Source organism: Mus caroli, chromosome 17 (assembly GCF_900094665.2).
Source record: "Mus caroli chromosome 17, CAROLI_EIJ_v1.1, whole genome shotgun sequence".
Classification (NCBI taxonomy): domain Eukaryota; kingdom Metazoa; phylum Chordata; class Mammalia; order Rodentia; family Muridae; genus Mus; species Mus caroli.
In genome coordinates, this window is record NC_034586.1 from 26,467,168 (window position 1) to 26,483,169 (window position 16,002).

The 16,002-nt window shown below is 46.9% G+C and overlaps 1 protein-coding gene and 1 pseudogene across 1 annotated transcript in view; one reads left to right on the plus strand and one right to left on the minus strand.

The window, feature by feature from the left end:
• The window catches only part of Glo1 (glyoxalase I), a 24,812-nt gene that overhangs the window by 6,485 nt on the left and 2,325 nt on the right, over nucleotides 1–16,002 (minus strand). The window contains exons 2-4 of the mRNA XM_021186044.1: nucleotides 7,728–7,810; nucleotides 3,512–3,652; nucleotides 894–961 (exon numbers count right to left, since the gene is read on the minus strand). Of these exons, the coding sequence (XP_021041703.1) occupies nucleotides 894–961; nucleotides 3,512–3,652; nucleotides 7,728–7,810 (292 nt within the window). The remainder of the gene's footprint in view (nucleotides 1–893; nucleotides 962–3,511; nucleotides 3,653–7,727; nucleotides 7,811–16,002) is intronic.
• On the plus strand, nucleotides 6,932–7,355 carry LOC110312450 (annotated as a pseudogene).

Sequence of the window (16,002 nt, forward strand, 5' to 3'; positions counted from 1 at the left end):
AAAAAAAAAAAAAAAAAAAAGAAAAAAGTTACTTATTCGTGTTTAATGGGTTAACTGTTAGCATTCACTACATTACCCAACCGAAGTTTTAATGTGCCATCTTGACAGAATGCATATTTTAGATGTATTCTGTGTGTAATGAGCATTTTGCCTGTGTATACATATATGCACTCTGTGTGTGCTGATGCCTGACGGGGTCAGAAGAGGCCATCAGATTCTCTGGAACTAGAATCCTGGATGGTTGCAAACCACAGTGTGGGTGCTGGGAACCAAGTATGGGGCTGCTACAAGAACAGCAAGCGTTCTTAACCACTGCACCATCTCTCTGTCCCTTGACAAGACACTACCAGAAAATGACTGACCACAGTTCCCATTGTTTTTAACCAAATGCTCTCTGAGAGGGAGATGGAGACACAGTCTAGTGGCAGAAAGCCTGCCTGGCATGTGCAAGGCCGTGCGTGGGCTCTAACCCTGTCCCTACAATAAGGTTTACTGGAAGCATAATACTGTGGCTTTATTGTATAATATTATGAGAAAGTAAACACGATGTTTAGACTAATACCAACATAGCTGCTAAATAAGATTGGCAAGATATAAAAATACCCATGTCCCTAATAAGCTATACTTGAAAATTAGATCATTCAGCCGGGTGGCGGTGGCACAGGCCTTTAATCCCAGCACTTGGGAGGCAGAGGCAGGTGAGTTTCTGAGTTTGAGGCCAGCCTGGTCTACAGAGTGAGTTCCAGAACTATACAGAGAAACCCTGTCTCAAGGAAAAAAAAAAAAAGAAAATTAGGTCATTCATATCTAAAGTTTTCTGTATCCATAAATATGTACACCATGCAAAATCACACACACACACACAACCATCACATACAATGAGGCAGACGTACCAAATCCACGAGGGTCCGAGTTGCCGTTGTGGTAACTCTGCGTCTCGTCATCTTCAGTGCCCCAGTTGCTACAGAGGAAAGGAGAACACTGTGACTGCTGGTCGACACGTCAGCTTGGGGGATTTAGAGTGAAGGCTGGTCGACATGGTCAGCTTGGGGGATTTAGAGTGGCTGGTCGACACGTCAGCTTGGAGGACTTAGAGTGATGGCTGGTCAACAACATGTCAGCTTGGAGGACTTAGGGTGACAGCTGGCAGACATGGTCAACTTGGGGGACTTAGAGTGACGGCTGGTCAACATGTCAGCTTGGAGGAGTTAGGGTGACGGCTGGTCGACATGGTCAGCTTGGAGGACTTAGGGTGACGGCTGGCAGACATGGTCAGCTTGGGGAACTTAAGAGTGCCGACTGCTCGACATGGTCAGCTTGAGGGATTTAGAGACAACCTAGTACACACACCTCAGTTTTTTAAATTTATTTTAAATAACCTCTTGTGCTCACCAGTCTAAATCAATTTTAATTAATTTATTAATTTTACTAATGATTAATATATTATTAATCACAAATGATCCATCTGTACTGGTTAATAATAATGATGAATTGTAATAATTTGATTAATTAATTTAAAATTTTGAGTGAATTTCCAGAGAGGAAGTCCCACTGTCAAAGTGGGTAATGCCTTCCAACTGTCCTGCACTGTAGCCTCCCCGAGCCTGAAGCAGACTGAGGCAAACCTTGCTGCCACCGAGAGCCAGACCACCTGGGGTGGAGCCTTCGACCTAGAAGGCTCTATTGTTCTGTCACCTGCCGCTGCTCTCCTCCAAGACACTGCTACCTGCTGAGAGAGGCCCCTGAGATATTCAGGAGGCACATCCTATCCTGCCTCCTATCCTATCCTCCTCCAGGCTGGCTCCAGACACCAAGAAGGGACTGGGGGCGGGGGCTGGGGTGGGGGCGGGGGCGGGTCTTCCCCTTTATAAGCACACTCTCTTAGTAAACTCACGGGCCTTTATCAGAGAAATTTTTGTCTTGGCTTCCTTCATTATCTTTTCTCGCAGTCTAAGTCTATTTCAGCCCCAGCCTGCCTTCTAGAAATACCCGGTTCATGTAGGCCTCAGGCCAGCTTACAACACTGCATCTATTGCTGCTAAGAGACTCCAGCTTGCTGGCCTTCTGTAGTGGACTTAATAGCAGTGCTTCTCCAGGGAACTGCAGGCCGTGGACCCTGGCTTAGGACTGCTGATGCAGCCACCTCTGTGGATGGAGCTGGGCTCTCTGCTTCTTCCTGAGTTCAGGCAGCCACTGCTGGGACTACCGAGCCCCTTCCATGGGAGCCGATCTAATAGATCTCCTTTTATTCTATATGGACATTTGAACGGTTCTGTTCTTTTAGAGAAAGATCCTTGCCTTAAGGCAGTAACTCCCAGTTCTGACCTGCGAACAGCCTATGAAAGGAAATATCCCCGGAGCTGCATTCTGTATGTCCGCTACTTTACTTCAAATACTGTGTTTTCACCTGTACAGAGGGCAAGCTGGCAAAGACGACTGTAGCTAGGTTAAAAAGACACTCAAACTCAGGCACCTGGATAAGAAGAGTAAGAATAAAAATCACAGCAGCTGACGCATTCTAGTTATGTCATCAAGTATCATACAGCTCCAGGGTCCGTGTTCCAGTATTTCCATGTTAGATTCGAGAGGTCCACTTAGGGATACATACTAACACAGGCATACTGCAACAAAGGCTCTTTTGTTAGTCCCTAAAAAAATACAAGAACAAAACACCCCAAAACCTGCCAATGTAGTGAAATCAAAAGAAATTCGGGCAATCCTTAATTCTGTACATTTGAATGCTGAGGGTATAAAAATACCTTAAAACTGGAATGTTAGTTATTATAAAATGATGTGGTAGCTCTTTAAAAGGAACATATTCTATAACACTTCTGTATCCAAAAGATACCAAGATAACAAGAGGACACACATGTGAATATCAGAAGATTTTAGAAGAATCTTTAAATTATAAAATTAATAAGCTATAATCTGGCAAATATCTTGCCACGTGGAGTCTTATTCTCTAAAAGAAAAATGTTCTCTTTGTCTTATGGATACCATAAGAGTAACATAAAGACTCAAGTATCCACACTTAAAAATATTGAAAATTGGGCTGGTGAGATGGCTCAGTGGGTAAGAGCACCCGACTGCTCTTCCCAAGGTCCAGAGTTCAAATCCCAGCAACCACATGGTGGCTCACAACCATCCTTAACGATATCTGGCGCCCTCTTCTGGAGTGTCTGAAGACAGCTACAGTGTACTTACATATAATAAATAAATAAATCTTAAAAAAAAATATATTGAAAATTACCAGGCAGTGGTAGCACAGGCCTTTAAACCCAGCACTTGGGAGGCAGAGGCAGGCAGATCTCTGTGAGTTCGAGGCCAGCCTGGTCTACAGAGTGAGTTCCATCCAGGACAGCCAGGGCTACACAGAGAAACCCTGTCTCCCAAAACCTAAATAAACAAATTAATTGATTATAACTGATTTAGACTGGTGAGCACAAAAACATTTATTTAAAATACCTTTACAAAGCTAGGCTCCATAAAGAGAGAAAAAGCGTGTACGCACTGCGTGAGCTCAAGGGTGGCTTTTCTGGACAACGTCCACGCTGTCCTCTCGGACTTGTCCTTGGGGATATCGTTCTTATCCTCGTACGCTAAGAAGTAGAGCGAGAACTTCATAGCAGGGAAGTCAAGCTTCTGCAGGAGGCTGGGATCAGAAGAGAAGCCAGGGTCATTGACAACAACACAGGCTGACCCAGGCTGAGCTCGGAATAACATGTAAGCTCCACTAGGAACGAGGCCTACAGGTGAGAGCCTGGGCAAAGACCACGGGAAAAGATCTCCTTCATGGCTGGCTCCATCTGATGGCTGGCTCCATCTGTAAGTGCTTACCATGCAAGCATGAAGGCCCGAGTCTGAGCCCTAGCACCCATGACCTAGCCACACATGACGGCGTGCACTCGCAAGAGCAGCCTTGGGGAGGGGCTGAGACAGACACAGCCCTGGGGTTTGCTGGCCATCAAGCTTAGAAGGAAACCAGTGAGGGACCCTGTCTCAAAAACCAAAAGTGCTTAGTTCCCAAGCGCGCACACACTTGACTAAAATAAAAGGTTCTAAGTAGAGAGCCAAGGAAGCCTTGACAGTCAAGTGCATGAAGTCTTGAGGGAATGTATACTGCTGACATGGCCGTGTCTGTCATGGAAGGACCAACGCTCAGAGCCATGGGAAGAGTGAACCCCTGACACACCCCTAGGCTCAGAGGGATGGCAAAGCCTTCCTCTAGTCCCAGTGATAAGCTAACAGTGTATACACAGAGGAGTGTTTACAAACTATAGGCGCATATGTGCAAGAGCTAGCAACTGCAGCTTCCTCCCCACAAGCGCTTACTGCTTGGAACTGCTAGCCTCCAAACGCCTCCTCCCTCCGGAGGTTAGTCCACCCTGAACCGACATAACAAACACACCAAAGCTCCAGGTTGCTGCTGTGGCTGCTAGCACTCCATCACTGCTCACAGACCAGCTGACCGATCCCAGCTTTCCTGTGTATCTGGTATCTGGTTCTCTAGAGTCTGCTCTTAACTCACTCCCTCGCCACGCCTGGTCAGGGTTCCAGTACCAAACTGTGCAGGACAGGGGTCTGTGTCACTCATTCATTGTTTTTAAATGTTTTGTGACACATAATCCTACTGTGTAGCCAAGGATAGCCTGAACTCCCTAGATAGCACTTGGGACTCCCAAGTTGTCCCAGGCCTCGGCTTCCAAGTGCTGGGACTCCAGGGGTGACCCTGCACAATCAGGTCTCGTTATTCAAGTTTAATGAAATTTAGCTAGAATCTCAATGCTTGTTTATAAACAGGGAAGGTATTGTAAGGCTTTGTCTCGGTGAGTACTGCAGTGCCTCTCCCTGTCATTCTTTCAACTAAACCCACCAAGAAAGCAAACAGGGTAGGTGACAGGAGAGAAGGCCAGGTGGGTCTCACAGAAAAGGAAAACGTGAATGTCAACAACAGGCAGTTAAAGCCGAGAACACTGCAGAAAGGTGAAACAGGATTAAGACCTCCCCAAAAAGGTCATGGGACATGGAGAGGTCCTCTGGGGGCGGCTTCAACATGGACGAGCAGGTGAAGCAGGGGAGGGAGGAGGGAGGAGGGGAGCAAGCAAGACCGCAGTCAGCAGCACCGTCTGTGCATATCTGATGCAGAGAAAGTGACTCTGCACAAGCAAGGGGTCAGAGGGCAAGAGAGAGTCTCCGGGACAAGGGAAGCCAGGTGGGAAGAGAAGAAAAATCCCGAGGTTTTCCAACAATTAGTGAGGCTAGCTTATCAGTCAGCTTAGAGATTGTAAGATCACACGCAAGGGGGCTGGCGAGATGGCTTAGTGGGTAAGAGCACTGACTGCTCTTCCAAAGGTCCTGAGTTCAAATCCCAGCAACCACATTGTGGCTCACAACCACCCATAATGAGATCTGACACCCTCTTCTGGTGTGTCTGAAGACAGCTACAGTGTTCTTATTTATAACAATAAATAAATCTTTAAAAAAAAAAAAAAAGATCACACGCAAGTAGAACAATATACACAACATCTTTTATGAGATTGAGGAATAATTATGCTCAAAGATGACTCTGTTCATACTCAAGACCAAGCACGTAGAGGTGTGTGTGCAGGCAAGGGAGTACGCATGCGGAGGTAAGAGGCTGGCACAGGGTACCCTTAGCGGCTACCCACTGTCTTTCACTCACCTCTGACCTCAGAGACAGTGTCAGTGTGTAACCCTAGCTGGCCTGGAATTGACTGAGCAGTAGGCCAAGCTGGGCTCAACTCACAGAGGTCCTTCCACCTCTGCCTACTGAGTACAAGCAAAAGTCTTTGTCCCTCCAGCAACAGGGATGCAGGGGCAAGCACTTTATCAACTGAGCCATCCCCCTGTACCTAAGGCAGAGTTTCCAGAGTCCAGTCCAACCTCTTATTTACTTACTCCTGTTATCAATATGCCTGGACTACTAGATTTATGCATCAATTAGCCACAAATAAATTTACTCCATAAAAGACCTAATACCTTAAACAGAACCATCGGGGAAAACTATCTCTTCCTTACTAACGTAGCAATCAGATGGGAGTGGAAGGAAAGGGAGCAGTTCCCTTCTGCTTCCAGTAGAGCAGCGAACCCAGGTTAGGGTCAAGCTGCACTCTAGCGGGGATCTCTGCAAACACAAGGTCAACAGACGGTTCAGTCGAGTGCAAAAGGACTCAGCTCTGCCAAGTGCCGACTGTGGGGTGACTGTGGGATCCGGAGACCAGAAACTTAGTTTGTTTGTTTATTTTTGAGACAAGGTCTCTCTGTGTAGCCCTGGCTGTCCTGGAACTCACTTTGTAAACCAGGCTGGCCTCAAACTCAGAAATCCTCCTGCCTCTGCCTCCAGAGTGCTGGGATTAAAGCGTGTGCCACCACTGTCCTGCCACTCTGCTGTACAGGCATGGAAAACCACCTTTTCGGGGAGGGGAGCAAGAACTAAGCCGTCTGGGGAGAAGGAAGCCATTCTGCATCCTCCGCTTTGTGTTTTTCGGAACTGGCCACATTTTCTGAGCGTACATAATACTTGGGCTGCTCTCTTAAAGTTCGTGGAAGTAAATGAAAGGTGGAGAATTAAAGGTCACTTCATTACTTATGTGCGTGTATTACCAAAAGCCTCACGCTATCTGAGGAAACGAACCAAGAAAAGCTGACTTATCAAGTGTGCCTTAGTTAAAGCTGATGGAAGGAAAGCGCAGCACATCACGTGCTCGGAGGTCACAAACCCCAAGGCTACCTCCTTAGCAAGAGACAATGCAGCCTGTGAAGACGGAACCAGAGGCTGATTTTCTTTTTTTCTGTTTTTCTTTTTCGAGACAGGGTTTCTCTGTGTAGCCCTGGCTGTCCTGGAACTCAGAAAGCTGCCTGTCTCTGCCTCCCAAGTGCTCTTTGTTGCCAGACCTCCGCTATTGTGGGTCGCATGGACGCTCCTGGGAAGGGCCTATCCCAGTTGGCGCTGCCCTACTACCTTAGCGTCCCCACGAGGCTGAAGTTGACATCTGAGGACATAAAGGAACAGATTTACAAATTGGCCAAGAAAGGCCTGACTCCCTCCCAGATTAAGTGTGATCCTGAGGGACCCACATGGTGTGGCACAGATCTGTTTTGTGACTGGAAATAAAATCTTGAGAATCCTTAAGTCCAAAGGCCTTGCCCCTGACCTCCCTGGGGATCTCTCCCATTTGATTAAGAAAGCGGTTGCTGTCTGCAAGCACCTTGAGAGGAACAGAAAGGATACGGATGCTAAAGTCCACCTGATTCTGACAGAGAGCAGAATTCTCCGATTGGCTCGATACTGTAAGACTAAGCAGGTGCTCCCATCCAGTTGGAAATATGAGTGAGTTGTCCACAGCCTCTGCTCTAGTGGCATAAATGCTGTTGTGTACACAAGTAATAAAATCTCTTTGAATGGAAAAAAAAAAAGAAAAAGAGAGCCGGGCAGTGGTAGCGCATGCCTTTAATCTCAGGGGCTGATTTTAAATACATCCATGCACTCTCTAAATACCATGTCCTAACAGCCATGATTTCAGAAGCAGAGCAGTAAAGGATCTGACCTAACATCATTTCTGAGAGGAAGAGAGTATTGCCATGGCGCTGCTATGGAGCTTAGGGGACAATGCTGAGGTAGTCGGGTCTCTCCTTCCTCCCCTGAGCCATCTTCCCTAACACCATGCTTTTCAATTGTAAGGTGCTAAGAAACACTTGTTACTTACGTCAGTCCAAGAACCCTCGTATAAAAATCCAGGGACTTCTTAGGATCCTTAATTCTTAGCATCGTTTGCTGCAGTAGAAAATCCTACGGAGAAACAGCAGCACGTGGTGAGTGTCTTTAACTTTCAACACTTCCTAGCTGCGTCACTAAGCCTTCTGTAACAGAACAGCCCATCGCCCCGATACAAACAAAACGAGCAGAGGAAAGCCCATCTCCAGCCTCAATGGTACTTCCAGGAAACGGTTCCCACACCAATGGCTCACACTGCCAAGGTCTCGCCCAGTGCTGGCTTCTGGGGTGGAGGGGCAGCTGAGAGCCAGTGAGTTACGCTCCAGGAATGCCCTTAACTAATATGAGAATCCTGGCCTCTCTGCTCCTTAGTCACTAAAGCTTAGTGGGGCCTTCGCTGTTGGTTTGGTTTGGTTCGGGGCTCCCGAGGCAGCATCTGATACGGTCCATGCTGGGCTCAAACTTGCTGCATTACCAACTGGCCCTTGAACTCCGTGACTGCCCAGCTTTCACACAAGTGCTGAAGTTAAGGGCATGAGCCACCAGCACCCAATTCAGTGACAATTCTGAAGTGACACATCTTCTATCTGAGGCCCCACCCCACAGGCCTTCTGGTGATTCTCTTCTAAATAAACTACCAACAAGTGTATAGCCCTTCTTTTAAATCTTTTTTTTTTTTTTTAAGATTTATTTATTTATTATGTAAGTACACTGTAGCTGTCTTCAGACACTCCAGAAGAGGGCGCCAGATCTCGTTACGGATGGTTGTTAGCCACCATGTGGTTGCTGGGATTTGAACTCTGGACCTTTGGAAGAGCAGTCGGGTGCTCTTACCCACTGAGCCATCTCACCAGCCCCGTGTATAGCCCTTCTTAAGCAAACTACAACTTTATTTGGCACAACAAAGAATCCAACCTCTGTAATTTTCTGCTTCTCCTGACAGGGTCTTCATGCAGCCTGACTAGCCTGGAACTCACTAAGCAAATCTGAGCTAGCCTTAAACCCAGAGATTAACCTCACTACTTCCCAAGTACTGGGATTAAAGGCGTGAGCAGCCATGGTGACCCCTCAGCTCCCTTTCACTCCACCCTCCCCCTCCACTCCCACTTCACAGAATTCAGGGTTAACACTGCCGACTGGACAGGGGCCAGAGGCAGCATGAGGCACAGCCTCTGGGCACTCTGAGGGATTTAGGCACTTTCTTTCTTCCTTTTTTTTTCTTTTTTTTTTTTTTTTTTTTTTTTTTTTTTTTTTTCCAAGACAGGGCTTCTCTCTCTGTCCTGGAACTCACTCTGTAGACCAGGCTCGCCTTGGACTCACAGAGATCTACTTGCCTTTGCCTCCTGAGTGCCGGGATTAAAGGCATAATTGAGTCCCCATCCCTGTGTCCCATGTCCCCACTCCCATCCTGCTTCCCCCAGGACCAAACCCAGAGCTGAATCTTGATTAGGTTAATCAAAGCGGACATCCACGATAAAAGTAGGTGGCACCATTCCACAGGCATAGGTCCTAGACTGCACAGAAAGAAGCAAGCTAGCTAAACACAAACATTCCTCACCCTGTGATTCCTGTCTATGGCTGCCTCCACCATAACGGAGGATAACTTGAACTGAGAGCCCAAATGAGCCCCCCGCTCCCCCGCAAGTTGCTTTAGTCGGGGTAATTTATCACAGCTGTGAGAAAGTAATGCAGCGGCCGCACAGCCTCCTCTTCCTCTAACTCACATCATATAAAATACAGACAAACACATGCCAGGCAGTGATGGTTCATGCCTTAAATCCTAGCAGTTGGGAGGTACAGGCAGGAGGATCTCTGAGTTCAAATCCAGCCTGGTCTACAGAACGGGTTCCAGAACAGCTAGGGCTACACAGAGAAACCCTGTCATGTCATGAAGAAGTGATCTAAAGAGCATTTGAATTCATTGTTCAGAGGTGGCAACTGCTGCACTGGCCTAGATCTTTGGCCCAACGTGGGAGTCACTTAAGACACCAAGATGGGGTTGGTGAGATGGCTCAGTGGGTAAGAGCACTGACTGCTCTTCTGAAGGTCATGAGTTCAAATCTCAGCAACCACAAGGTGGCTCACAACCACCCATAATGAGATCTGATGCCCTCTTCTCATGTGTCTGAAGACAGCTACAGTGTACTTATGTATAATAATAAATAAGTCTTAAAAAAAAAAAGACAACAAGATGGATGACCAGTGTGGGACCCAGCCCCTTAAGGAAAATGGAAGCTGACCTTTCTAGACTTCCCAGGAGTCTGCTGACCCCCTTGTCACAGCAGAACAGCTTGTCCACAGCCTCCTGCTAATCTAGTGGCCACACCTCCCCCTGAAAAGAACACTGCTCACTGCAGTTCCTTTAGCCTATTAGATGCTCTTCCGCCCAACTAAAAGCACCCTATAAAACCCCAAACTTCTTTTGGGGGGGATGCTGTATTCCCTTCTCCTAGGGGCAGCCAGGAAATTCATACCCTGAACAAAGCTTTGCCTCAGGGTCTCAGTGCCGCTCTTGTGGTCTGGTTCTCTCATTAAGCCGCATGGCACCCGGGCAGAAGGCAGCTGGCTCAGGGTTCCATGTTTCTGGACCCAGGTTGCCCTTTCAAATCCAGAGCTGGTGCTCTCCCCTTTGACAATCAGGTAAGAAAGAGATAAGCGGCTACCTGAGGCACTGACCGCCCGGTTCTCTCCTCTGAACACAGGTATTGAAAACACCTTACAAAGTCACTCTAGGACCACAGTAAATGAGGCAAAAGTCTCAGACTTTTTTACGAAGCAGCGAGACCACTTTCATGCCAGATGCTGGTCTAAGCAGAGATTAAAACAAGATACTAAAACTACGAAAATAGCAAGCGTCTCCCTCTCCCGGCCAAAGCTAGTGCCTGCTGCTTCCCTATCAATTACTGCGCTTGCGTGGGGGACGCCAAGTCCACAACAGGGCTGATGTGTGCTCTTTCGATAATTTCAAAGGCTTTCCTGCAAGCCTCATCAGAGAAAGCCAGCCTCCCACACTGGGCTTGGTTATTAGCTAACGCAGTACACAGGGGGTTGTGTGTGTGTGTGTGTGTGTGTGTGTGTGTGTAGGTATTGCACATAGAGTCAGTTCTAAACTTGGTGCAGATGATTTTATCAAACATTAACTTAGGTTCTACTATCAGCTGCTCTGAAGCTGAAATTAACTGACCAGATAGCCTCAAAGACAGAGATCAGGGTTGAAGAGCATAAACCTGGGCTTAGTTCCAGCACCCAACACTGGGTAGCTAGCTCACAACAATAACCCCAGCTCTAGGGGATCCAGAGGTGCCTACACTCACGTGCACGTAGCCCCCCCCCCCCCAACACCCTCACAAACACCCTCACAACATATTTAAAAATCAATCTTGGGGGAAGAAAGGAGGAGTTGTGTTAGATCAGCCATGGTTTGCGAGGTAGTTGAATCACACAAGACAACATAAGAAGACAGAAGAAGACCAGACATGGCAGAGACGGTGAGGAGAGAGGTTGCAATGTCAGAGCAGGTTGTGGAGGCTGGCTGAGAGACAGATCAATGCCGCCAATTTAGCTACCAACAACCAGCAGGGAAACTCAAATGTGGGCCCTGCCACAGAAGGGAAATGCAATCAGGCAACACAGATGCTTCTCCGGAGCCAACGAAGAACAAAACCCTGCCAATACCCTGCTTTTAAGCCAGTGAGACCGACCGGGGTGTGGCTCTGAGGTCATACACTTCTTTGTGTGTGTGTGTGTATAGCATGTGCTGGTATACACAGGTGCACACATACGTGTGTGTCCATACATACCTCCGTATCAGAGGACAACCTCGGACGCTGTTAGAAGCTGTCTACTTTGTTTTGGGAGGCACAGTCCCTCTTCTGGCCTGAGGCTTCCAGAGCAGGCCTGACTGGCCAGAGAACTCCAGGGAACCAGCCACCTCTGCCTCCTTAATTCTCAGCCCACAAATGCATACCACCAAGCCTGTTTTTTTTTTTTTTTTAATTTTGTTTTGTTTTTAAATATTTATGTATTTATTATATGTAAGTACACTGTATCTGTCTTCAGACACTCCAGAAGAGGGAGTCAGATCTCATTACAGATGGTTGTGAGCCACCATGTGGTTGCTGGGACTTGAACTCAGGACCTTAGGAAGAGCAGTCGGCGCTCTTAACCGCTGAGCCACCTCACCAGCCCTTGTTTTGTTTTTTAACAAGGGAGTTGTACTCAGCTCTCCCCAGCTGTACCCAACATCATGTGTCCTCTCTTGGGTGTCACGGGCATTTCTCTTCCCATATAAACGGGTGAAATATGGAAGAGGAATTGCTATCTTTTTACTTCGAGCTTGGCAATGACAGGGCTCTACAGCCTTGGCGTTGAGGGAGCCATTACTTTCCTAAAACCTGTTTCCGGTTGTCTCTATCCCAAAGGATGAAGGCAATTAGTATAAGGCTGAGCGGAAGTATTCACTCAGTAATGGATGAAAGAACTTAGCGGAATGTCTGGTCCAGAGCAAACTGCTTCCTTTGTCTTACTGCTACCGTTATAAAACACACCCAGAGGTGGCTGGCATTCCACTATTACTTTGCTTCCCAAATCTGGATTGTCCAGCCCAGTAAGCGCAGCCCTGGACTCCCATCCCCAGCCTAGGCTTCACAGTCAGAATATCAGAAGCACTCCAGCCCAAGCAAGCTTTAATCCCCGGGGAGTTTTAATCCCCAGGGAGCATCCCTCGGCCAATCCTTGCTAGCCCAAGTGAGACAGGCTCCTGATGTCTGCCTTGCTTTGGCCCTCAACAGACTCCCCGACTCAAATCATATCAAACCAAAGTGAACTGAGGAGGTTCTAATCCAAGCCCAGCCATGCATGTTACCACGTCCTTGGCTGCTTTAGCCTTCCTGGGAATCCCTCTTCAAACTGAAAGAAAGATGAAATTTCAATACCTGTAAGTCATATAAAGTACTCAGAAATTGCTGGTTGTTTGTGAGCCTAGAGGCTGCCTGGGGCTGAGAATAAAGAAAAACAAACCTGGGTATGCCCCGAAGTTAAAACATTCCTGGGAACAGCTTGACCATTAAGATAAAGAGGAATGTGAGGCCATAACAGGGCTATCTAAACTGAGCCAACAACTCACAGAACTCTGACACCCTGCACGAACATGTAATTTTTCTGCTGATGTTTGAATAAGCCAATAGTGTGTCGCTATGCTGAATTCCACACCCCTAAGCCCCTTACCCCATAAAAACCCCTAGCTTTCGAGCCTCGTGGCCGACATCCATTATCTCCTGTGTGGGATGCATGTCGGTCCGGAGCTCCATAAACGACCTCATGTAATTACATCAAGATGGTCCTTCGTGATTTTTTGGGTGCACACCGAATCGGGAATTGGGTGGGGGTTTCCCCACTGGGTTCTATCAAAACCTTTCTAATAACTACTGCATGGCTCAAGGCCTCCTCGCGTCCAACCTGAACTGCTCTCTGCTTCTTGCAGGCTTATTCACATACAATCTGGAGTGATCGTTCTCAAATCAAAATCCTAGGTTAATAAAAACAAATCAACCCCCTGCACATGTGTTCGCTGTGCACCTACCTATTCAACATTGTCTTTATCATTGCTCCCTTAGACCGGTTACTCCAATCATTTCCTATGTCAAATGCTCATCACTTAGGAAAAAGAGGTATGTTCTCCCAACAAATGTATCTTTATTGCCATTACATACATGTATGATATTCTACTACAACTCTAGCCTAGGGGTGTGTCTCGGTCTCAGAGCACATATGTGCTTAGCAAGTCTAAAGTTCTGGGTTCAGCACATACACACACATACACTCCAATCTTTATAGGATGAGAAAAATAATAATTATTACAAGAGTTGTCAAATTCTGAGTACCCTAAACGTTGTTTTATGCTCCCACCCTGTCCTCTTATAAATGCAAAGATTTAATTGAGGCTGGCTTACAATATCAGAGGTTCCGTCCATTATCATCATGGCAGGAAGCATGGCAGCCTGCAGGCAGACATGGTTCAGAAGGAGCTGAGAGTTCTACATCTTGATCCAAAAGCAACCAGGAAGAACTCTTTCCCACACTGGGAGGAGCTTGGGCACTAGGAGACCTCAAAGCCCACCCCCATAATGACATACTTCCTTCAAAAAAGGCCACACCCATTCCAACATGGCCACTACTCCTAACACTGCAACTTCCTGTGGGCCAAGCATATTCAAACCACCAGAAGCCTTCAACCCACTACCTGCACTATGTATACAAAATCGTAACCTTCTTTGACATGAAATTCAGCATTCTCTCCTTGTGATGCTCATTATAAGAGTTGCCTTGGTCGTGGTGTCTATTCACAGCAGTAAAACCCTAACTAGGACAGGGTGGGGGCAAAAACAACCTTTGGGGTGCTCAAAATTTGACAATTCTTGTAATAATTATTTTTTTCTCATCCTATAAAGATTGGAGTGTATGTGTGTGTATGTGCTGAACCCAGAACTTTAGACTTGCTAAGCACATATGTGCTCTGAGATCGAGATACACCCCTAGGCTAGAGTGGTAGTAGAATATCATACATGTATGTAATGGCAATAAAGATACATTTGTTGGGAGAACATACCTCTTTTTCCTAAGTGATGAGCATTTGACATAGGAAATGATTGGAGTAACCGGTCTAAGGGAGCAATGATAAAGACAATGTCCCCAATGACTGGTCCCCCATCTGCCAGGCTAGCTTTCTCTACCCCTGCTTCATGTGAATTTCACCATACTATGACCTTCTGCCACCCCACTGCTACATTTTGCTAAGATATTTCCTCCCCTTCCCCTGAACTCTCTCCTGCATAACTCTCTAGGTGTGGAAATCCCATCCAACAAAAACATGGTTCTACCACCACCTTCTGCTTAACGCATTCCTGGACCCTAACAGCTGAAATACTGCCGTGAGCACTATCTCTATAGACCAGCGCAATGCATTTTGTCTCACTGTACCTTCACAACAGCTGAGTCATCTTTATGTTCCTTTTATGAGCCCCAGGAGCCCTGCCAAGATGGGGAGTGATCACAGACATGGGGATCCAAAGGCAGGACTCCAGATTCCAAACAGCCCGTGCCTACAACATAACACCGATGTGACCTTTGAAAACCCCCATCTCCTCTGTGCTCCTACCGGGAGAGATCATCTTTGCTGACAACTTGGAATTAGATTTAGAATCACCTAAAGTTTTAGAGTAGTTTAAGGAGGGAAGACCCACCCTGAATGTGGGTGGCGTCATCCACGGGCTAGGCTTTCAGATTGAGTAAAAGTAGGAAACCCGCCAGCTATGTGCCAGTCACGGGCACGTGACTGCAGACACGTGACCTGCTACCTCATGCTCCCGAGCCTTCCTTGCACGGAGCCCTCCCACCACCACGGAATGCACCCTCAAACTGTGAGCTAAAATGAAGCTTTCCTTGCTTTTCAGCAGGCACAAAAGTAACCAGTACACCAGAATGCTTTCTAACGCCTTTAATTCCGATTCCATCGGAGCTGGTGTATGTTTGGCATAGGATGAAGTCATCCCCCCACCCACCACCCACCCCAAAGTGCCTTTCATGCTCTTTGCAGTTAGCATATAATCAAGCTAAAATTTCATTGGTGGCAGGCTTTTTCCCTGCCCCTCTACCACAAGTTGTACAATTTCAGCTTGAGTTATCTCAGAAGGGGAGAAGGAAGAGGCTGGGCATGTGGGCTCTTCTCTGGGCAAGTTACTCAAGTACCTGGGTCTAAGTCTCCTTATTTGTAAAATGGAGACAATTCTCCTTTCCTCATAGAGTTGCTACAGACAAACTTAAAACATCCATGCAGGGCTTAGCACACTCAACACACACCAGATATTATATAATTAGCTGTACATCTCCTAATGGTATGCCCATTTGCCAAAAATGACTAATCTCAAAAGGAGAATTCCAAATCAAGAGAAATTAGGAGACTGTGAAATATAAATCAAAATCCAATAAAAGTGCACTTCGTATATTTTTAAAGATCTCCCTGAGGCTGGAGAGATGGTTCAATGGTTAAGAACACTGGCTGGCTGCTCTTCCAGTGGTCCTGAGTTCAAGTCCCAGCAACCACATGGTGGCTCACAACTACTGTAATGAGATCTGATGCCCTCTTCTGGTGTGTCTGAAGACAGCAAGACAGCAACAGTGTACTCATCTTTATAAAAAAAGGATCTTGCATACACTAGCAAGATTTTGCTGATAGGACCCTGATATAGCTGTCTCTAGTGAGACTACAC